At 39.6% G+C, this 24,994-nt stretch overlaps 1 protein-coding gene across 3 annotated transcripts in view; it reads left to right on the forward strand.

Annotated features, from left to right (window-relative positions):
- Positions 1 to 24,994, forward strand: part of LOC138754860 (E3 ubiquitin-protein ligase RNF167-like) — a 166,492-nt gene that overhangs the window by 31,662 nt on the left and 109,836 nt on the right. For all 3 annotated transcript variants that reach the window (XM_069919776.1, XM_069919774.1, XM_069919775.1), the window contains 2 exons: positions 452 to 574; positions 15,982 to 16,069. In XM_069919776.1, the coding sequence (XP_069775877.1) occupies positions 452 to 574; positions 15,982 to 16,069 (211 nt within the window). The remainder of the gene's footprint in view (positions 1 to 451; positions 575 to 15,981; positions 16,070 to 24,994) is intronic.

Below are 24,994 nucleotides of genomic sequence, written 5' to 3' on the forward strand. Positions count from 1 at the left end.
CAACAAGGAGGCAAATGAGCACTTGAGTGTTATTGCAACAAAAAGACCTTCAGAAAGAAATTAGGTGAGCGAAAAGAAGACATGAGGTGGCTTTGTCAGTGAAGGTGATGGGCAAATCCTAAGGACTTCTACAGGTACATTATTGGCAAAACAAATCGTAAGGGACAAAATTGAAAATCAGAGTGGTCAGCATTGTATGGGGCCAAAAGAAAGAGGGGAGATCTCAAATGGGTTTTGGTGAAACATGAATTTACCAAACGGGCAGGGTTGGGGCTGCGAACACTGGGGCTACTGCATCCAACATTTCCCCCAATCAGAACAAGGGTGACCAGCAACCTAAATCATCCCTCCATCGTAAGTAAACATGGTTGATCCTCAGAAATGCCTTTTAGATGATGAAATAAATGTTTCACATTGAAAGTTCATTATGATTTTTTTTAAACTCCTCCAGGGTTACTTAGTATTTGCAAAACCAGAAAATGCTTGTGAGCCTATCTCGCCACCTCCTTCGAACACCACCATCTTGGATTTTATTGTTGTGATTCGTCGATATGAATGCAACTTTGATGTCAAGGTATGTAACACATCTAGCAGGAATGAAGACGCAGTTAGCATAGTGGTTATATTCAAGAGTCTTTTATTGTCATGTAACAAAACTGAAAATGTAATATTACACAAAATTTCTTTTGCCCTTGGCCAGAAATTGCCCAGTGTCCCTTTCAGTCAGAAATAGAGAACCAAAAAAGAGTTCCCCCAGAGTCGCTGAGAGTCCATGGACGCTCCCCCAACATTTCTGCAGCCACACAGCCCTCAGTCCAAATCATTAACCAACCTGAGCTCCAAATCCAAATGATCAGGAAACCCTCGGCACCCTCTCACATCTCAGTTTCTGTACCCGGTACCCCTTCAGCCGGTCTCAAACCAGCTTCCAGCAGTCTGCAGGTTGGTGCAAGTCCCTTGTACTGCAGTGGCCCACAGCTTGCGATTCTTTGCTTTCAGACATGTTCATATCCTGCGCTTTCTTTAAGGAGTTTGTATGTTCTACTCGTGTCTGCGTGTCTCTGGGTGCTCAGGTTTCCTCCCACTTTCCAGACGTACAGGTTGTAGGTTAACTTGAGTTAATTGGGTGCATGGATAAATGTTAGTGCCTGAACATTGACCATAGTTATTATCTAAACAAAAGATCAGGTCATTAGAATACTGGATTGAATCTTCAGCCTTAAAGCATCTTAAAGGCACTGCAGAAAAGTGTGGTGAAATCACATTCAATAGTTAAGAAGTCCTATGGGAATTTGGGCTTCATTAATAGGGGAGCTGAGATTAAGAGTCAAGAGGGAGGGGGCAGAGAATATTTACCAGAATGTTGCCTGGATTAAAAAATAAGTCTTACGAGGCAAGGTTAGCAGAGCTGAGACTTTTCTCTTTGGAGCATAGAAGGATGAGAGGAGACTTAATAGAGGTCGTCAAGATTATGAGAGGCCTAGATAGGTTAGACAGTCTGCGTCTTTTTCCCGGGGCAAGAATGGCAAACACTAGAGGACATGTGTACCAAGTGAAGGGAGGGAAGTTTAGTGGAGACATCAGAGAGTTGTGAATGCCTGGAATTCTTAGTCAAGCACATGGATGGAAGAAAAATAGAGGGTTATTGGGGTAAGAGCGTTTAGTACTTTTTTTTTAAGGAATATATGGGTCAGTACAACATTGAAGACTGAAGGGCCTGTACTGTGCTGTACGACGTTCTAGTGGTTTTTAAAAGAGAATTACATAAAGATGAAGAAAAGAATGGGAGGAGTCACGTGATGGAGTAGTGGCCAGTAGGAGAACACCAGCCCTCTTCAGAAAAGAAGAAATAAAGTGAAGAAAAAAACACAAATCACAACAAATAAAAAATAAAGATGTGGAGAAAATGGTGCCTAAGAAAGAAAAGCCAAAAACAACGGGAAGAAAAGAAGAAAGAAAGATGCCGGAAGAGAAAGGTGAAGGCCTTACCTGCACGAAAAAGCAGGGTCCCGCAGTGGAAAGAGGAGCCCACTCCCTGAGGTTAGTGGAGACCCCGCAGGGTCGCGACCCATCGACCGCAGGACTGCAAAGATGGTTCAAGGAGCCAAACAGAGGTGCGCAACTGCGCACGACAAGGAGAACACCGACGGGAGGGGGACCAGCTGTGGAGTGAAACTCCACAACACGAACAGCTGAGAGAGACCTGACAGCAGGGCTCCCAGCTGGAAGATAAAGAAAACAATGGGGACCGAAGGGGTGAGAATGAAAAAAGGAAACTAGAGACACAACAGATAACCAACCCAGAAGAAGAGGACCAACATCATGACACCATGGGAAAAAAAAATACCCAACAAACTGAGACAAGCAGCTCAACAAGAAAGTCAGAAGAGACACAGATACAAGGAAGAGAAATAGAAGATACAAACCCAAGAGCAGACACAGAAGAAGAAGAAGAACACCAAGCTCTGCACAGAGGAATAGGAGGTAAAATGAATGGACAGTACAAAGATTAAAAAAATTTGAAGAACATACAAAAGCATTAAGACAATGGCTGACAGTAGAATTTAGTGAAATAAAAAGAAAAATGAAAAGTACAGAAGAAAAAGTGAAAAAAATAGAGCTGGTCATAGCAGATGTAGGGAAAAGATTAGAAAATGTGGAAGAACGTGTAATGGCGGTAGATATGGAAGTGAACAACTTAAAAAGAACATTGGAAGGAAGTGATAAAAAAGTTAAAGATACACAGGAGTTGTTAGCTCAGAAGATGGATATAATGGAAAACTATAGTAGGCGAAACAATATAAAGATAGTGGGCCTTAAGGAAGATGAAGGCAAAGATATGAAAGAATTTATAAAAGAATGGATCCCAAAAGTCCTGGGAATGCCAGAAGTGCAAGAAGGAATGGAAATAGAAAGGGCACACAGAACACTAGCCCCGAAACCACAGTCACAACAAAAACCAAGATCAGTTTTAGTAAAATTCCTGAGATATATGACAAGAGAAAATATATTGGAGAAGGCAATGAATAAAATGAGAGAAGACAAAAAAACCACTGGAATAAAAAGGTTAAAAAAATTTTTTCTACCCAGACATAAGTTTTGAGCTCTTGAAGAGGAAGGAATTTAATGCAGCAAAATCGATCCTATGGAAGAAAGGCTATAAATTTATGTTAAGGTATCTAGCAGTGCTTAAAATACTTATCCCAGTCAGCAAAACAGACTATTCTCGGATCCGGAGAAAGTACGAGAATTTGCAGAACACCTGCAAGACAGAAAGAGAGATGAAGAGATGTAACAAGAACAAAGAACGACGACAAACTACATACCTTTTCTTCTTTCTTTTCTTCTTTGGCTTGGCTTCGCGGACGAAGATTTATGGAGGGGGTAAAAAGTCCACGTCAGCTGCAGGCTCGTTTGTGGCTGACAAGTCCGATGCGGGACAGGCAGACACGATTGCAGTGGTTGCAAGGGAAAATTGGTTGGTTGGGGTTGGGTGTTGGGTTTTTCCTCCTTTGCCTTTTGTTCGTGAGGTGGGCTCTGCGGTCTTCTTCAAAGGAGGTTGCTGCCCGCCAAACTGTGAGGCGCCAAGATGCACGGTTTGAGGCGTTATCAGCCCACTGGCGGTGGTCAATGTGGCAGGCACCAAGAGATTTCTTTAGGCAGTCCTTGTACCTTTTCTTTGGTGCACCTCTGTCACGGTGGCCAGTGGAGAGCTCGCCATATAACAGGATCTTGGGAAGGCGATGGTCCTCCATTCTGGAGACGTGACCCATCCAACGCAGCTGGATCTTCAGCAGCGTGGACTCGATGCTGTCGACCTCTGCCATCTCGAGTACTTCGACGTTAGGGGTGTAAGCGCTCCAATGGATGTTGAGGATGGAGCGGAGACAACGCTGGTGGAAGCGTTCTAGGAGCCGTAGGTGGTGCCGGTAGATGACCCATGATTCGGAGCCGAACAGGAGCGTGGGTATGACAACGGCTCTGTATACGCTTATCTTTGTGAGGTTTTTCAGTTGGTTGTTTTTCCAGACTCTTTTGTGTAGTCTTCCAAAGGCGCTATTTGCCTTGGCGAGTCTGTTGTCTATCTCATTGTCGATCCTTGCATCTGATGAAATGGTGCAGCCGAGATAGGTAAACTGGTTGACCGTTTTGAGTTTTGTGTGCCCGATGGAGATGTGGGGGGGCTGGTAGTCATGGTGGGGAGCTGGCTGATGGAGGACCTCAGTTTTCTTCAGGCTGACTTCCAGGCCAAACATTTTGGCAGTTTCCGCAAAGCAGGACGTCAAGCGCTGAAGAGCTGGCTCTGAATGGGCAACTAAAGCGGCATCATCTGCAAAGAGTAGTTCACGGACAAGTTTCTCTTGTGTCTTGGTGTGAGCTTGCAGGCGCCTCAGATTGAAGAGACTGCCATCCGTGCGGTACCGGATGTAAACAGCGTCTTCATTGTTGGGGTCTTTCATGGCTTGGTTCAGCATCATGCTGAAGAAGATTGAAAAGAGAGTTGGTGCGAGAACACAGCCTTGCTTCACGCCATTGTTAATGGAGAAGGGTTCAGAGAGCTCATTGCTGTATCTGACCCGACCTTGTTGGTTTTCGTGCAGTTGGATAATCATGTTGAGAAACTTTGGGGGACATCCGATGCGCTCTAGTATTTGCCAAAGCCCATATAAAGAAGTAAAAATGATGTATAAATAAGAACTAAAGGAGGAAAATAAGGGAGAAGGGGAGAAAAAAGAGGAGGGGGTTAAAAAAATAATAAATAAATAAAACAAAAAGGAAAAGAGAAGAAATGAGGGGGAGCTTTGTTGTAATGGGAAGATAAAAGTCTTTTCTGGAGGGGGTTGGGTGGGAGAGAATAACAGTCACTGCGAAATCAGTTGACATTTGCGAACGGGTTCGCAGTCCGAATGGAGAGGGGAGTTGTGGTTGCCCAGCAAGGATCAAGGGGCGACTCAGAGATGGGGAGGACACTTGGGGTTAAGGGAATTTTAGATGTGGGAATGGTTGAAATATTTTATATTTTAGAAGTGTTGTCATATGGTGTGTTCAAAAAAAGAAATGGGGAAAAGGGGAAAGGTGCTGGTGAGGAAGCGGAAATGAAATGGCAATGTTGAACTATATGACTATAAATATTAATGGAATACATAACCAAATCAAAAGGAAGAGGCTATTAAATTTAATGAAAAAAGAAAAAATTGATAAAGCATTTGTGTAGGAAACGCATCTAACTGAAGTGGAACACAAGAAATTAAGGAGAGACTGGGTAGGGCACGTAACAGCAGCATCATATAATTCAAAAGACAGAGGTGTAGCTATATTAATCAATAAAAATATACCAATTAAGATAGAGGAGGAAATAATAGATCCAGCAGGAAGGTATGTAATGGTAAAGTGTCAGATATATTCAGAATTTTCGAATTTGCTCAATATATATGCACCTAATGAAGAGGATCAAAAGTTTATGCAAGTTATCTTTTTGAAGATTGTAGATACGCAGGGGAATATATTGATAGGAGGGGACTTTAACCTTAATTTGGATTCAAAGATGGACAAAAGACTAGCAGAAAGAACAAAGTAGCCAAATTTATGGTTAAATGAATGCAGGAAATGCAACTTATGGATATATGGAGGAGACAACACCCAAAGGAGAAGGAATACTCATATTATTCGACTAGGCATAAAACATACTCAAGGATTGATGAGTTTTTGTTGTCAGCCCATATCCAAGGGAGACTTAGGAAAACAGAATATAAAGCTAGATTGTTATCGGATCACTCACCCCTGTTATTAGCAATAGAGCTGGAGGACATCCCACCGAGAACGTATAGATGGAGATTAAACTCCATGCTACTTAAAAGGCAGGACTTCAGAGAATTCATTGACCGCCAAATTAAAATGTACTTTGAAATAAATACACAATCAGTGAAAGACAAATTTATATTATGGGATGCAATGAAAGCCTTCATTAGAGGGCAGATAATAAGTTATGTAACTAAGATGAAAAAAGACTACAATCGGGAAATAGAACAGCTGGAAAGGGAAATAGTCAGTACAGAAAAAGAACTAGCAGTAAGGGAGGATACAACAAAAGGAAGAAAATTGGTGGACAAGAAAATAAAATACGAAACACTACAAATGTATAAGGTGGAGAAGAACATAATGAAGACAAACCAGAAGTATGAGCTAGGAGAAAAAACGCACAAAATACTAGCTTGGCAGCTTAAAACAGAACAAGCAAAAAGAACGGTATTGGCATCAAGGAAAAAGGAGAAACAAATTACATATAACCCAACAGAGATCAAGGAATTCTACGAGCAATTATACTGAACTGAGAACGAAGGGAAAGAAGACAAAATAGATGAGTTTCTAGCTAAAATTGAACTACCGAAATTGCAAGAAGAGGAGAAAAACAAATTGATAAAACCATTTGAAATAGAGGAAATACAGGATATATTAAAAAAGCTACCGAACAATAAAACGCCTGGAGAGGACGGACTCCCAATAGAATTCTATGAAATATTTAAAGAGTTATTAATTCCTCCTCTCCTGGAAGTAATGAACCAGATTGAAGAAACACAAAACATGCCAGATTCATGTAAAACAGCAATAATTACAGTAATACCAAAGACGGGGAAAGATCCACTAACACCAGCATCATATAGTCCAATATCTCTACTTAACTCAGATTATAAGATAATAGCAAAACTATTAGCAAACAGATTGGCCGACTGTGTACCAAAAATAGTAAAACTAGATCAAACTGGATTTATTAAGAAAAGACGAACAACGGACAATATCTGTAAGTGCATTAACTTAATCCATGCAGTACAAGGAAATAAGACGCCAACAGTGGCGGTTGCTTTAGACACAGAGAAAGCCTTTGACAGAGTAGAATGGAATTATTTAACTACAGAGGTTCAACCTACCAGAGAAATATATTGGATTAAAGCATTATATAAGGGACCATTGGTGAAGGTGACAGTAAATGGATATATATCAAACCAATTTAAATTAAGCAGGTCAACTAGGCAGGGATGTCCACTATCTCCCTCACTGTTTACTTTAGCTAGAGAACCCTTGGCAGAACTGATAAGAACAGAAAATAAAATAAAAGGGATAAAAATCAGTCTATTTGCAGATGACATCATAGTATACTTAACAGAACCAGAATTATCTATAAAAAATTACATAAGAAATTGAAAGAATATGGAGAAGCATCGGGGTTCAAGATCAATGCAAATAAAAGTGAAGCGATGCCAATGAATAATGCGAATTTCACAAAGTTTTAGAAAGAATCACCATTTAAATGGGAGACACAAGCAATTCAATACCTTGGTATACAACGACATAATAATCTAGGCCATCTATACAAACTAAATTATCAGCCATTAATGAAGAAATTACAAGATGACTTGGAATATTGAAAAGATTTACCACTAACACTGATGGGAAGATACTCATTTTAATGCAATTTACCCTTCCTAAGGATACAATACCTATTTCAATCGTTACCAATTCCTTTAACAGAGAAATTCTTCAAGGAGCTAAAGAAAATAATAAGGAAATTCTATGGAAAGTGGCGAAACTGAGGATAGCACTAGATAAATTAACAGAATGGTACAAACAAGGGGGCTTACAGCTACCAAACTTTAAGAATTATTATAGAGCAGCACAATTAAGATACCTATCAGATTTTTATCAAACAAGGGAAAAACCAGATTGGACCAGATTAGAGCTAGATAAAATAGGGGAGAAGGTACCTGAACATATACTATATAAGTGGGATGAAAAGCTGGTGCAACATAGGAATTCACCAGTACTGCATCATCAGCTCAACATTTGGAAGAAGATTCACGTAGGAAGGAAAAAAACAAATTGCCAACTACCAAAATTATTATTGACGCAAAATCAACTAATCCCTTTCACAGTAGATAACCTTTCCTTTAGAGAATGGGAGAGAAAAGGGATCAAAAGAATATAAAATTTCTTTTTTGGGAAATAATCTATTAACATTTGAACAAATGAAGTACAAATATGGAATAACTCGTAACAATGTTTGCATACCACCAACTGAAAATCTACTTGAAGGACAAATTGGGAAGCAGGCTGAGGTTTCCAGAAGGAAGCAGCTTTGAATATGTGATTACAGAAACAATGATAATTAAAAGATTTATAACAAACATGTACATCAAAGTGCAAGAGAAAGAGAACAATGAAATAAGCTGTAAACCCAAACAAAAGTGGGAACAAGATCTAAACATAAAGATGAAAATGGGAATAGCTAGGTTCCGGAACTATGAGAAATTCAATAAACACGGGGTTACACATGATATAATATAATTGGTTACACAGGCTATACACCACGCCCCAAAAGTTAAATAAATGGGACCCAACAGTATCAGAAGGATGTTTTCACTGTAAGAAGGAAACGGGAACAACAGTACATGCAATTTGGGCATGTGAGAAAGTGGAAAAGTTTTGGGAAGATCTAAATCAGGAATTAAATAAAATCACAAAAAGCAACATACCAAAAAATCCAGAGATCTTTCTTCTAAGTAATATAAGAAGTAAAGAACTTGGACTCTATTTGGATGGAGCACAAAAAAGATTTGTTATGATAGCCTTAGCTGTTGCAAAAAATGTATTATGTCAACCTGGAAATCAGAAGAGAGCCTGAGAGTACAGCAATGGTACATGGAAATGAATAAATGTATTCCATTGAAAAAATAGCATATAATTAAAAAAATAACATCACAATATTCAAACAAATTTGGGAACCCTACATGGAACACAACAGAGAGGGCCTACCGTGAACCTCCACCCCCTAAAATGACAGAATGAGAAGAAGACAAAATGAACTGACCCAGTGTGTAAAAGTAGATGACACAATTTTCTTGTTTATTTTCATTGTGTGATGGCATTGTTTAATGGGTTTATTGTATTGTATATGTTGAACGTTTAGTGGGTAGTGAGGGGGGTGAAGGAGGGAAGGAAGGGAGGGGGAAAAAGGGGAGAAAATGACACTGTGTATATTCAAGAGGGAAATGTTTGTGTGTATTTTGGTTAATATGGTTCATAGTGTGTAAAATAAAAAGTTTTTTTTAAAAAAGATGAAGAAAAAATTCTTCAAAGATATGTGATGGACCTAAGTGGGTGTTCTTTGACAGAGTTGTCACAGATTTAATGGGCCGAATGGCCTTTTGTGTTGTACTATTCAATAACCCAGTATTCACTGTCCTAATCTTTCAATAATTGCTGCAGGCATCCATTTTCAATATCCTTCACCTGAATACAAAACTCAGAGAAAGGCTGTGATCTGAGCTTTGGGGAGTGGCATGGCAGGCTGATGAGGGTTTGGTGGGTAATTCAAGGGAGGAACTGCAAGCGTTGAAGCATAAACCACTATCTGACAAGTAGCATCATTGTTGCAACCACTGAAGGTCAATTTGTTGTCTTTCTCCCATGAGTTTTAGTTAGATTTACTTCCATCCCATATTCTTTCAATAATTTTTCTTCATCTATAATTCTGAAGGTTCAAAAGTTCCAATGATTGTGGCATAATAATACATTAAAAATGTAATATACATGAGATACTTCAACTTCTGTCTGCCTTAAATCACCATGAACGTTGCCCCACACCCCTAACAACAGGAGAAAGAGAATCCCTTCAGAGTCAGTAAGCCCTTTCTGGTGGACCCTCTGCTTTGAGGGTGGTAGATCTTAACTTGCAGACTCGCCTTTCAGGTGGTAGCCCTAAAAGGCTGCTTGCAGCATTGCCTGGTCCACCTGAAAGGGCCTATTCATATCCAGAGACGCCTTGTAGTGCCTCCGGATCTGATGGAGGTAGGGCTACTGGTGCCGCATAGCAATGGCCTTCTTCCTTGCCCGTAATCCCCCACACAGCTGGATCTGCTCTGTGTTTTCCACAGCAGTTCCATCTGCTTGGGGGATGATGGGTAGGGAGATCCGCCATTGCCATACAGCATATTGAGCCGTAGAGAGTGGCAGAGCTGTGACAGTAGAGTGGGGTCTGTCAGGCAATGGGGCAGGGGGGTCAGCTATCAGGCAGCGGGGAAGGGGGCTGTCAGACAGCAGGCAATATCAACTTTCAACTTTTTAATATAAGCTAATATTCTCTTTCTCTTAATCTGATTATTAAACCCATTAACATTAAAAGTGGGAAAATTTAAATTAACTATAAGAAATGACATTTACATCCCACACAAGTGGCGAAGCCCCCACCCAACCCCACGGCTTCATTACAAACATGTTTAAAGATCTCCTCAAAGAAATAAATAACAACAAGAACTAAAAAAAACCCATTAAAAAAAAACCCTAAGAAAATCTACAACAATATAAGTGTAGTATGCGGGAGAGACAAATGCCACAAAGTAGCCAACGGCTTCGGAAGAATTGGCAGTCAAACCACCCTCCCCTGAACAGAACAAACAAAACAAAAATGTAATCAGTTCAGGTCTAATAAGCTTCTTCCAAGTCTCAGTTGACTTGATCATCATCGATACCAATATCAATTGTCTGCTGAGTTTCCATCTCTCATTTCCCTTTCGGAACCAAGACAAGCTGTTGACGAAACTGATCTTGTCCCTGCTTATTAATAGGCAAAGAATTAGCAAAGGTAAGATTATTTAAAAACTGAGTTTGATAATCACCATTAAAAAAAACTTTTAACACAGCAGGATAACGAAAAGGAAATTTATAACCCTTCTTCCACAGAACCACTTGGGCAGAATTAAATTCTTGATAATGTTTAATTACAGACTGGCTCAAATTAGCATAAAAAAAGATTTATCAGTATTTTGTATCAGTGCTCCATCAATGAAGCCAAGCACCCCGTACACCTTAAATGTTTTTGTTTTAAAATTTTATGTTCAGCACCATAGAAGCCAATTCCATCCATTGAAACTTGTGGCACCCAATTACATCCAATTAGCCTATGTTTTTGGAGGGTGGGAGGAAACTGGAGCACCTGGGGGAAAGCCCCCACACGGTCACAGAAAGAATGTGCAAACTCTTTACGGGCAGGGCTGAATTTGAACTCGGGTCACTTGCGCTGCAATAATTTCACACTAACCGTGCTACCCAAGATGAATCTACTTGCGTGGCCATTTTCAAGGAGCTATGGACCTGGACGCCCAGATCCCTCTTCATTTTTTAAAAATTTTTTTTTATTTTTCACACTATGAACAATACTGACCAAAATACACACATTTCCCTCTTGAATATACACAGTTTTCCCTTTTCCCCCCTCCCTTCCCTCCCTCCTTCCTTCACCCCCCCCACTCCCCACCCACTCAATGTTCAACATATATGATACATAAAACCCATTAAAGTATGTCCTCACACAATGAAAATAAACAAGAAAATTGTGTCATCTACTTTTACATACTGGGTCAGTTCATTTCGTCGTTTTCTCCTGTCATTTTAGGCGGTGGAGGTCCGCGGTAGGACTTCTCTGTTGTGTTCCATGTATGGTTCCCAAATTTGTTTGAATACTGTGATGTTATTTCTTAAATTATATGTTATTTTTTTCCAATGGAATACATTTATTCATTTCTATGTGCCATTGCTGTATTCTCAGGCTATCTTCTAATTTCCAGGTTGACATAATACATTTTTTGCTACAGCAAAGGCTATCATAATAAATCTTTTTTGTGCTCCATCTAAATAGAGTCCAAGTTCTTTACTTCTTATATTACTTAGAAGAAAGATCTCTGGATTTTTTGGTATGTTTCTTTTTGTGATTTTATTTAATACCTGATTTAGATCTTCCCAAAACTTTTCCACTTTCTCACATGCCCAAATTGCATGTACTGTTGTTCCCGTTTCCTTCTTACAACGAAAACATCTATCTGATACCCATTTATTTATTTAACTTTTGGGGCGTGGTGTATAGCTTGTGTAACCAATTATATTGTATCATGCGTAACCTTGTGTTTATTGTATTTTTCATAGTTCCAGAGCATAGCTTTTCCCATGTTACATTTTATGTTTAGATCTTGTTCCCATTTTTGTTTGGGTTTACAGCTTGTTTCCTCGTTCTCTTTCTCTTGCAGTTTGATATACGTGTTTGTTATAAATCTTTTAATTATCATTGTGTCTATAATCACATATTCAAAATTGCTTCCTTCTGGTAACCTCAGCCTGCTTCCCAATTTGTCCTTCAAGTAGGTTTTCAATTGGTGGTATGCAAACATTGTACCATGTGTTATACCATATTTGCACTTCATTTGTTCAAAAGATAATAATTTATTTCCCAAAAAACAAGTTTCTATTCTTTTGATCCCTTTCCTCTCCCATTCTCTAAAGGAAAGGTTATCCATTGTGAAGGGGATTAGTTGATTTTGTGTCAATATTAATTTAGGTAGTTGATAATTTATTTTTTTCCTTTCTACTAGAATCTTCTTCCAAATGTTGAGCAGATGGTGATCCCTCTTCTTATTGTTACGAGCCCAGAGCACCCCCAATGGATAATCACCAAGACAAATGGTTACTTGAACAAAAGTTGCTTTTCATTGTCTTTAAACATGAGAACAGGATCAAACCCTAACTTATTACTATTAACTAACCTAACTTTAACCCCCTTCTAATTCTAAGTGCACTTGTATGTAATGTGTATGTAAGTTCAGAAAAATTATTTGGTTCACATCAAATCTCACTTCTCATTCCTCCAAGTTCACAGGTTGCCGGCAATTCTTATACTGTGCACAGTATTTAACATTTATGAAGTTCACGAGACTTTGATGTTTGAATGGTCAATGTTTACTGCTCAGGAAGGTTCTTGTCAGTTTTCAGAGAGAGATTTGTTATTTGCTGGACACCCACAACTGATTCCTTGTAATCAGCCACTTCAGGGTTTTCAGATCACCAGGTCACCACAGAATTCCTTTTTGTTTCTCTTATTTCATGTGAAACATTAGGCAGCCAGTCCTCTCCTCTTGCATGAACCACAAGGGCTTTAACCAGGCTGAAAAAATAAGCACTCACAACCCATTTTCCAAATGGGGTTTTTCCACAAGCTTACCAGCTTGTCCTGTTCCAGTTCCAACTGCTGCTGACTGAAAAACTGCAGAACTGAATTCCCTCTCTCTCTGAAAAAAATCCTGTTTTTCTCTCTCTTCTTGCAAAACCACATGTCCTTCTTAGAATAGCAAGTTCCACTGCAGACAGCCTGTGAGTCCGACGAGTTCTTTCATCTGTTGCCTTTTTGTAAACAACAATCCATTAGTGAAGTCTCTTGGTCACTCTCAAAGGCTTTTGCAAAGGCTCTTCGAGCCGCCCTGTCTAGCATGAGCAGAGCTCCAGTATTTTAAATGAGATCTGTTTTAAAGTGTTTGTATGTGACCTGCACTAAAAAAACCTGCCCCAATTTATCTCCCAAAAACATATCTATAATCTATCACAATATCAATACTTTTAAGAGCCTTACTATCAACTTTTTTCCTATATTTGACCTCCCAAAATACAACACCTCACATAGGCCCAGTTTAATTTAATGTTTTTTATTTAGACATCGAGCACGGTAACAGGCCATTCCAGCCCATGAGCGCATGCCGCCCAAATATCCCAATTAACCTATAACCCCCATATGTTTTGAAGGGTGGAAGGAAACTGGGGCAGATACTGGGAGAACGTACAGTGCCGGATTTGAACCCAGGAAACTGGCACTGTAACACTTTTGCGATAACTGATACACTAACCTGTGTCAACCATTTAAGCTCCATCTATCATTTCTCTCGCTATATCTGTACCTGATGTATTCTTTGATAGCCCTGTCAACAACTCCACCAATCCTTGTCATCCCCAACCTTATGAACTTGCCCACCTACTTTTTAAAATCCTGGTATTAATATAGATCACAAACAACAGATGTCCTAACAACCACTGATTACAGATCTCCAGGCAGATTAACACCCTTCCACTATTATCCTGTCTTCTATCAGACAGCTAACTCTGAATCCAAACTATTAATTCACAATTGATCCCCTGCATCTGTACCTCATCAGCTACTTCCCTACTATCATCGATCGCTTTTGTCATCTCCTCAGAAGACTCACCCATATTGGGAAGACATGCCCTGCCCCACACAAAACCATGCAGACCGTGTCTTTCCAGTACCGTAAAATCCATGGTATCTGGCACTTATAGGGATTGGTAGATGCAGGATAAGTGAATTTTCCAGTTGCTTGAGATTGCATATTGTGTTATGGGCGAACTAAGAGCGAGGCACGCCAATTTTAATCCTGTATTTTTTTACCTATTTATTTTCTGCGATTTTTGTTGCCGCTTGCTTGAATTCAGGGAAACGGGTGTTTTACCATATATAGTTTCTTATATATTCCCTGCCACTTCACTTTTCCAATGGATTCCTTTATTGTCATGTAATAAAACAGAAAAATGTAATATTACGCAAAATTTCCTTTTGCCTGCCTTAATGCAGACAAAGAGCTGCCATTAGTGTTGCCCGGTGCCTCTTACTTTAAAAACAGCAAAAGAGAATCCCTTCAGAACCACTAAGTGTTCATGTACTTGCCTTGAGCGCTCCTGCAGCCTCTTTAACTGCAAAGACCCTTGTTCAGGATTCTAGATACAATTTATTGTCATGTAATAAATTCTATTACACAAAATGACTTTTGTCTGCCCTAAGGCAGACAGATTCATTGTCGGCGGAAAATGCCTGAAGTGCCTCTTATTGTCAGAGAAAGTTCCCCCAGAGTCACTGAAGTGCCAGTTAATGAAGAAGACAAAAGCTGTGTAGTTAATCAGAATCATGGCTTTTATTAGCAGAAACTAGTGGTACAATGATGAATGATAATGGGTGCATACACAGTTATACCCAAGGGGAGTGTCTTTAGTGGTAGAGATAATACACGTCCAATGTCAGTAAAGCAGACTATAAGTACAGCGAAAGATTGACAGTACGACACAGATTCACCACAGTCACTGATTGTCCATGGATTTGCCTCCAGTGCTTCCACAGCCTCCGCAGCCACACAGTCTAGACCAAACCATCAGCAACTCCAGATCGGAACCTCCGATACGATAGGGTATGATTCAGCATCCTTGGCACCCGCTTGCATCACGGTTCCGATTCCTGGTACCCCTTCAGCTAGTTTGAGCCATTCTCCAGCAGTCTGCCATCTGGTGTGAGTCCCTTGACCGCAGTCTCCAGTAGCCCACAGATTCCATGGGTTCCTCGCTACCTGTGTGGGTCTTTCAGCCGCAGAACCCCCTCACTGGTCCGTCGCCGTGGTCACTGTCCCATGGGTCGCCTCCTCTGCTTCTTCTCAGAGGATGGTCTCACCATTTACTGGTGCCCTGCGCCAGTCCTCCTCTTTCCTGGAGTCTGCAGCCCCTCGTGTCTGGTGCCGCCATCTTGGGCGCAGACCCCATGGTCGCAGGATTTTAAATAAAACTACCATCGGCTCCTTTAGCAGACCGTTCAAAGCCTGTACAGAGCTGACAGCAGTCAGACTGGGCAGTTGGACCCCGCAAGAGCACTGTGTCTCCACAGTCCTCTCTCTTTGTGCGTCCGCACCAGCAGCAGCACTGCCATTACCACAGCTTGGGCAGCACGGCCCATTTATTTTCCAAGCTGTTCGATCCATCAAAAACCCGAGCTCCAGATCCAAACCACCACACGATCAGGAAGTCGCCAGCACCCAAAGCCCTTTTGAGCACCCTCCCCACCCCCCCACCCTTCCCCCCCAAAACATGCATGTTTTCTTGATCATTCTTGAGACCACCACATGATGCAACACCAACCCTACATGTGTCATCGTGTGATTTTTTTCAGGTGTGTTTGCGACGGCCTGGATGGAATGCAAGATTCCAAGAATATCTGACCCATGAGGCCTGGGCGGAATTGTGTTTTTGGTTTAAAATCAAATTTTTAAAAAAGCAGGATGAACTAGAAACTTAAGCACGTGCGATCTTAGAATGGTGTGTGAATCTCTGTTGCAGGTCCTGCAGGCACAACTGGCTGGGTACAAGGCTGCAATTGTGCACAATGTAGATTCTGATCAACTACTCAGCATGCACTGGAGCAGCGGTAGGTGCCAATACTGTCTAATTGTGAAGTAAATTGTCACTCCTGTACATAATAGACGGGGGCACGAGCATTTCTTGTGGGTGTCCGGGGCTTAACTACTTGAAAGTTCAGGAATACTCGCCGAGAGTATGTAGCAGCAGCGTGATCTACGACCAGAGATGCCTGGCAGATAAGTAAAAGAGAATCCCAAAAGAAAAGATTCTCTTGTGAAGATCAAAGGAGTAACTCAGAAGAGAGTTTGGAAAAATAAGCGCCCCTGTCTTAAAAAAGTTTTCCTTCAAAATATTAGAAAGAACGGGGGCTGGGATTACCGACTTTATTACTGGGGCAGCCAATATTAGATATGTTATTTGAATTCGTCATAAGGAGCGTCTGATTTGGAAATTAAATCCACTAAAAAGTATTCTCTTCCTTTGATACTTGGAGCACCTTTACCTTTTTCTGCTTCCAAATTAACTGATAATTTTGTTGTCAGGCATACATGGACAATTTGGTTTCAATTCAGGAAACATTTTGGGTACGATGGTACTTCTTTCTTTTTATCTTTAGTTCAAGATATCAGTTACCGTCGAAGATAAATTTAGGATTCCAATCCTTTTTAGATTTCTTTAATGACCGAAATCTTGCTTAATTTGAACAATTATCCACCAAATTTATAGTACATAAACATCACTTGTTATTTACAGGTTAGAAGCTTCTTTAATTCTGAGGCTCCGTATAGACCTGGAATCTAATATGATAGGGAAGGTTTATCATTTAAAACCTGATCACAAGCGGATGTCATCGGTCCTTTCTGAACTACTTTTAAGATCCAGGGATAGTTCCCTGGACAGAATTTTAAAAAAAATTATGGGAACAAAATTTTCAGCAGTTAATTTCTGAAACTACAAGGGACTATTCTGAAACAAGTGCATTCATCCTCTCTTTGTGCTAGACATTCATAAATACAGTTTAAGGGAGTACACCAGGCCCACTATTCCAATGTTCAATGGGCTAAATTCTATTTGAATTTCTGTGACAAATGTAGAACTGAAGAAGGTTCACTGGATCATGTGTTCTGGTTATGTCCTTCTCCAATTTTTGGGAAGGTGCATTTTGTACCTTGTCTTTTGTTCTCAACATTGACTCCAATTCCTTTTCTTGCTCTTTTTGGAATAAGTGGGGCCAACGGGTCTGATATTGACTGCATCACAATCCCATGTTGTTGCCCTCACCTCCCTTATTGGTAGAAGGGATGGAAAGATGGTGTCCCTCCCACTCACACTCAGTGGTTGTCTGCATGTTTGACTGTGGAAAAAATGAGATGCATCTTAACTTTGTTTCTTTATGGGGTCTTTTCTTAATTATTTTCAAAATTTGTTAGATTAGTTAACTTCTGATTTTCGAACCCATTGATTACCTTCCTTTTTATTATTAGGTCGTGGACTATTTATGTTTAGCCAGTGGCCTTCGAAGGAAGGGAGTTGATAGAGTTTTTTTAAAAAGTTTCTTTTCTTCTCAAAATGTAACTTGGGTCTCAACACCATTTTTATTATTATATGTGATTTGTAAATGCAGTGTACTTCACTTTATTATTATGATGTACCTACAGAACGTTTACTTGATGAAACCAATAAAAATATTGAGAAGAGGGTAGGTGCATGTGGATCATTGTAGTAAACTATCCATTGAGCCGTGGGATGTTTCTCATCTGTCTCTGGAGAAGGCCATGGAAACTAATAAGTTCATGGAAGAGAACAGTGATATCCTGAAGCATATTAACATTACGAGGTGTTGGCATGCCAAGGTGGATAAGACCAAGGTCTGATATCTTAGGACATAATGAAAGTGAAGGAAGAAATTTGTGCAGCCATTTTAGAGACGTTTGCATCTTTGTTAGCCATCGGGGATCAGGACAGCTGATGTTATGCCTTTATTTCAGAAGTTTTACAAGGACAATCCAGGAAATTTCAAGCCAGTGAACTTTATAAAAGTGGTGGGAAATTTACTGGAATGTATCTGAGAGATATATTGGAAATCATGGCTCAGAAATTTGGTTTGTTTATTTTGGAAGAGGTGACCAAACAGATTGATGAGGCAAGGGGGTGGGGCATCTACAGTGGACTTTGGCAAGGCCTTTGACTAAGCCTCTGTGTGTTCTGTTCAGAATAGGTTTGGCGGGTTCAAAGAGAATCAAGGGTTGACGTGTTAAGGAAAAACTTTTTTTTTTACATACAGGGAATTCACAAAAATACAGGGAATTCACAAAAAGGGCACACACTGACAGACTAACGTATACTGCACCCAGACACGGTATACCGAGAAATGAGGGTTTAACTTGATCAGCACCCACCAACCACAGGCACAGTATACCGAAAAACGGGGGTTTGACTTGATCAGGACCCACCACCCCCAGCCACATGACAATTAAATGAGTATATGCACGGAGGAGTCACGTGATGGAGTAGTGGCCGGTAGGAGAATACCAGCCTTATCCAGAAAAGGAGGAAAAAAGTAAAGAAAAAGCAAACCCCAGACACACAAACCACAACAAATAAAAAATAAAAGTGTGGAGGAAATGGCACCAAAGAAAGAAAAGCTAAAAACAACGGGAAGAAAAGAAGGAAAGACGCCAGGTGAAGGCCTTACCTGTATGAAGAAGCAGGGACCCACCGTGGAAAGAGGAGCCCACTCCCTGAGGTCAGTGGAAACCCCGCAGGGTCGTGACCCACTGAACGCAGGACTACAAAGATGGCTCACGGAGCCAAACAGAGGTGCGCAACCGTGCATGACAAAGACAACACCAACGGGAGGGGGGACCAGCTGAGAAAGACCTGACAGCTGGGCTCCTAGCGGGAAGATACAGAAAATAACGGGAACGGGAGGGAGGAGAATGAAAAAAGGAAATCAGAGACACAACAGATAACCAGCCCGGAAGAAGAGGACCAACATCAAGACACCATAAAAAAAAATACCCAGCAAACTGAGACAAACAGCCCAACAAGAAAGTCAGATTAGACACGGATACAAGGAAGAGAAGAAGAAAGCACAAACCCTAAAGCAGACACAGAAGAAGAAGAAGGAGAACATCGAGCTCTGCTCAGAGAAATAGAAGATAAAGGGAAAAGACTGTACATAGATTTTTAAAAAAATCAAGAATATATAGAAGCAGTAAAAGAATGGCAGACACGAGAATTTAATGAAATAAAAAGAAGAATGAAAGCTACAGAAGAAGAAGTGAGTAGATTAGAGGATTAGAGATGGTCATGACAGAAATAGGGAAAAGAGTAGACAAGGTGGAAGAACGAGAAACAGCCGTAGAAATGGAAGTGGACGACTTAAAAAGAAAATTGGAAGAAACTGATAAAAAAGTTAAAGAAACACAGGAGTTGTTTGCTCATAAGATGGATATAATGGAAAACTATAATAGGAGAAACAATATAAAGATAGTGGGCTTTAAGGAAGATGAAGAAGGCAAAGATATGAAAGAATTTATAAAAGAATAGATCCCCAGGGTCCTAGGAATGCCAGAAATACAGGAAGGAATGGAAATAGAAAGGGCACACAGAACATTAGCCCCAAAACCACAGCCACAACAAAAACCAAGATCCATTCTAGTAAAATTCCTGAGATATATGACAAGAGAAAATATATTGGAGAAAGCAATGAGGAAAATAAGAGAAGACAAAAAGCCACTGGAATACAAAGGTCAAAAAAAATTTTTCTACCCAGACATAAGTTTTGAGCTCCTGAAGAAGAGGAAGGAGTTTAACACAGCAAAATCGATCCTATGGAAGAAAGGCTATAAATTTATGTTAAGATATCCAACGGTGCTTAAAATAGTTAGCCCAGGGCAGCAAAGCAGACTGTTCTCGGATCCGGAGAAAGTACAAGAATTTGCAAAAAGCCTGCAAAACAGTCAGAGAGATGAAGAAATGTAACAACAAAAATGATGACAAACTTCATATAAAGAAGAAAAATAATGTATAAGTAAGAACTAAAAAGGGGAAGAAAGGGTAGAGAGGAAGTAAGGGGGGAATTAAGAGGGTGAGCTTTATTATATGTGAAGATAAAAGTCTTCTGGAGGGGGCTGGGAGGGAGAGAATAACAGTCACTGCGAAATCAGTTGACGCGAGCGGGTTCGCAATCCAAATGGAGAGGGGAGTTGTGGTTGCCCGGCAAGGGACAAGGGGCAACTCAGAGGGAGGGGGACATTTGGGGTTAAGGGAATTTTAGATGTGGGAATAGTGGAAATATTTTATGTTTTAGAAGTGTTGTCTTACAGTGTGTTCAAAAAAAACCAGAAATGGATAAGGAGGAAAGGTGGTGATGAGGAAGCGGAAATGAGAGGTAAAAAAAGTATGAAATGGCCATGTTGAACTATATGACTATAAATATAAACGGAATACATAACCAAATCAAAAGGAAGAGGCTGTTAAATTTACTGAAGAAAGAAAAAATTGATATAGCATTCGTGCAGGAAACACATCTAACTGAAGTGGAATTAAGGAGAGACTGGGTAGGGCATGTAACGGCAGCATCATATAATTCAAAAGCCAGAGGAGTAGCTATATTAATCAATAAAAATGTACCAATCAAAATAGAGGAGGAAATAATAGATTCAGCAGGGAGGTATGTAATGATAAAGTGTCAGATATATTCAGAATTTTGGAATTTGCTCAATGTATATGCACATAATGAAGAGGATCAAAAATTTATGCAAAATATCTTTTTGAATATTGTAGATACGCAGGGGAATATACTGATAGGAGGGGACTTTAACCTTAATTTGGACAAAACTGGACAAAAGACTAGCAGAAAGAACAAAGTAACCAAATTTATGGTTAAATCGATGCAGGAAATGCAACTTTTGGATATATGGAGGAGACAACACCCAAAGGAGAAGGAATACTCATATTATTTGGGTAGACATAAAACATACTCAAGGATAGACCTGTTCCTGTTGTCAGCCCACATCCAAGGGAGAGTTAGAAAAATGGAAAATAAAGCTAGATTGTTATCGGATCACTCACCCCTGTTATTAGCAAAAGAGCTGGAGCACATCCCACTGAAAACGTGTTGATGGAGATTAAACTCCATGCTACTTAAAAGACAGGATTTTAGAGAATTAATTGAGCGACAAATTAAAATATACTTTGAAATAAATACAGAATCAGTGAAAGATAAATTTATACTATGGGATGCAATGAAAGCGTTCATCAGAGGGCAGATAATAAGTTATGTAACTAAGATGAAGAAGGACTACAATCGGGAAATAGAACAGCTGGAAAGGGAAATAGTAAGTACAGAAAAAGAATTAGCAACAAGGGAAGATGCAACAAAAAGAAGAGAATTGGCGGACAAAAAAAAAATATGAAACACTACAAACGTATAAAGTGGAGAAGAACATAATGAAGACAAACCAGAAGTATTATGAGCTAGGAGAAAAAACGCACAAAATACTAGCTTGGCAGCTTAAAACAGAACAGGCTAAAAGAACGGTATTGGCATCAAGGAAAAGGGACAAACAAATTACATATAGCCCACCGGAGATCAATGAAAACTTCAAGGAATTCAACGAGCAATTATATCAAACTGAGAACGAAGGGAAAGAAGACAAAATAGATGAGTTTCTAGGTAAAGTTGAACTACCGAAATTGCAAGAAGAGGAGTAAAATAAATTAATAAAATAATTTGAAATAAAGGAAATACAGGATATATTAAAAAAACTACCGAACAATAAAACGCTGGGAGAGGACGGACTCCCAATAGAATTCTATAAAACATTTAAAGACTTATTAATTCCTCCTCTCCTGGAAGTAATGAACCAGATTGAAGAAGCACAAAACATGCCAGATTCATGCAAAACAGCAATAATTACAGTAATACCAAAGATGGGGAAAGATCCACTAACACCAGCATTGTATAGACCAATATCTCTACTTAACTCAGATTATAAGATAATAGCTAAACTATTAGCAAATAGATTGGCCGACTGTGTACTAAAAATAGTAAAACTAGATCAAACTGGATTTATTAAGGAAGGACGAACAACGGACAATATCTGTAAGTTCATTAACTTAATCCATGCAGTACAGGGAAATAAGACACCAACAGTGGCGGTTGACTTAGACGCAGAGAAAGCCTTTGACAGAGTAGAATGGAATTATTTATTCAAAGTACTACAGAGGTTCAACCTACCAGAGAAATATATTAATTGGATTAAAGCATTATATAAGGGACCATTGGCGAAGGTGACAGTAAATGGATATATATCAAACCAATTTAAATTAAGCAGGTCAACGAGGCAGGGATGTCCACTATCTCCCTCACTGTTCGCGTTAGCTATAGAACCACTGGCAAAACTGATAAGAACAGAAAATAAAATAAGAGGGATAAAAATAAAAGAGAAAGAATATAAAATCAGTCTATTTGTAGATGACATCATAGTATACTTAACAGAACCAGAAATATCTATAAAAAAATTACATAAGAAATTGAAAGAATATGGAGAAGCATCGGGGTTCAAGATCAATGCAAATAAAAGTGAAGCGATGCTAATGAATAATGCGGATTTCACAACGTTTAAGAAAGAATCACCATTTAGATGGCAAACACAAGCAATCCGATACCTAGATAGACAACTAGATAATAATCTTGGCCATCTATACAAACTAAATTATCAGCCATTAATGAAGAAATTTTACAAGACGACTTAGAACATTGGAAAGATTTACCACTAACACTGATAGGAAAGGTAAATTGCATTAAAATGAATATCTTCCCAAGGATACAATACCTATTCCAATCGTTACCAATTCACCTAACAGAGAAATTCTTCAAGGAGCTAAAGAAAATAATAAGGAAATTTTTATGGAAAGGGGGGAAACCGAGGATAGCGCTAGATAAATTAACAGAATGGTACAAACAAGGGGGCTTACAGCTACCAAACTTTAAGAATTATTATAGAGCAGCACAATTAAGATACCTAACAGATTTTTATCAAACAAGGGAAAAACCAGATTAGAGCTAGATAAAATAGGGGAGAAGGTAGCTGAACATATCCTATATAAGTAGGATGAAAAGCTAGTGCAACATCGGAATTCACCAGTACTGCATCATCAGCTCAACATTTTGAAGAAGATTCACGTAGAAAGGAATAAAACAAATTATCAACTACCAAAATTAATATTGACGCAAAATCAACTATTCCCTTTCACAATAGATAACCTTTCCTTTAGAGAATGGTAGAGAAAAGGGATCAAAAGAATAGGAAATTGTTTTTTGGGAACTAAATTATTATCTTTTGAACAAATGAAGTACAATATGGTATAACTTACGGTACAATGTTTGCATACCACCAACTGAAAACCTAATTGAAGGACAAATTGGGAAGCAGGCTGAGGTTTCCAGAAGGAAGCAGCTTTGAATATGTGATTACAGACACAATGATAATAAAAAGATTTATAACAAACATGTACATCAAACTGCAAGAGAAAGAGAATGAGGAAACAAGCTGTAAACCCAAACAAAAATGGGAACAAGATCTAAACATAAAGAATGAAACATGGGAAAAGCTATGCTCCGGAACTATGAGAAATACAATAAACACGAGGTTACGCTTGATACAGTAATAATTGGTTACACAGGCTATACACCACGCCCCAAAAGTTAAATAAATGGGACCCAACAGTATCAGATAGATGTTTTTGCTGTAAGAAGGAAACGGGAACAACAGTACATGCAATTTGGGCATGTGAGAAAGTGAAAAAGTTTTGGGAAGATCTATATCAGGTATTAAATAAAATCACAAAAAACAACATACCAAAAAATCCAGAGATCTTTCTTCTAAGTAATATAAGAAGTAAAGAATTTGGCCTCGATTTGGATGGAGCACAAAAAAGATTTATTATGATAGCCTTTGCTGTAGCAAAAAAATGTATTATGTCAACCTGGAAATTAGAAGATAGCCTGAGAATACAGCAATGGTATATGGAAATGAATGAATGTATTCCATTGGAAAAATAACATATAATTTAAGAAATAATGTCACAGTATTCGAACAAATTTGAGAACCGTACATGGAACACAACAGAGAAGTCCTACTGCGGACCTCCACCCCCTAAAATGACAGAATGAGAAGAAGACGAAATGAACTGACCCAGTATATAAAAGTAGATGACACAAATTTCTTGTTTATTTTCATTGTGTGAGGACATTGTTTAATGGGTTTAATGTATCATATATGTTGAACGTTGAGTGGGTGGGGAGGGTGGGGTGAAGGAGGGAGGGAAGGGAGGGGGGCAAGGGGAGAAAATTACACTGAATATTCAAGAGGGAAATGTTTGTGTGTATTTTGGTCAGTATGGTTCATAGTGTGAAAAATAAAACTTTTTTAAAAAGATTTTTAAAAATGAGTATATGTACATACACCTGGTCTCCAGTGTTCCCGTTGCTCAGGACCCAGGACGGCTCCTTTGCAGTTGGCCCTCCAGAGCTGTCTGAAGCCTGGAGCTCAGCAATGGTCACAACTAACAAGTACATAGATATTAACCTGGTTTCCAGCATTGGCACAGGATCCAGGACTGACCCATTGCAGTCGGCCCTCCGGACCAGGGTGGGTTTGAAGGCAGCAGGAAACAAAGAGAAGTGGGGGAAAAGAGAGAGAGAGAGAGTGCAAGTGCTTGGCTTTTTCAATACAGGGCTGAGACCATTCGTGCAACAGCCTCACCTGTGGGTAGATATGCAGATCTTACCATTGATTGGCACCTGGAGGATCAATCACATGTCAGCTGCCAGGGCCAATCGGGCATCATCATCACATGTGGGCAGATCTAACCCTTGATTGGCACGTGAGGTGACTTCTGCCTAGGCTCCTGCTGGAGAGGTCGCATGGCCCCCCATAATCCACATTCCCACCAGAGAACACACATGTTCCTCCACAAT

This window comes from Narcine bancroftii, chromosome 2 (genome assembly GCF_036971445.1).
Source record: "Narcine bancroftii isolate sNarBan1 chromosome 2, sNarBan1.hap1, whole genome shotgun sequence".
In the NCBI taxonomy this organism is placed as follows: domain Eukaryota; kingdom Metazoa; phylum Chordata; class Chondrichthyes; order Torpediniformes; family Narcinidae; genus Narcine; species Narcine bancroftii.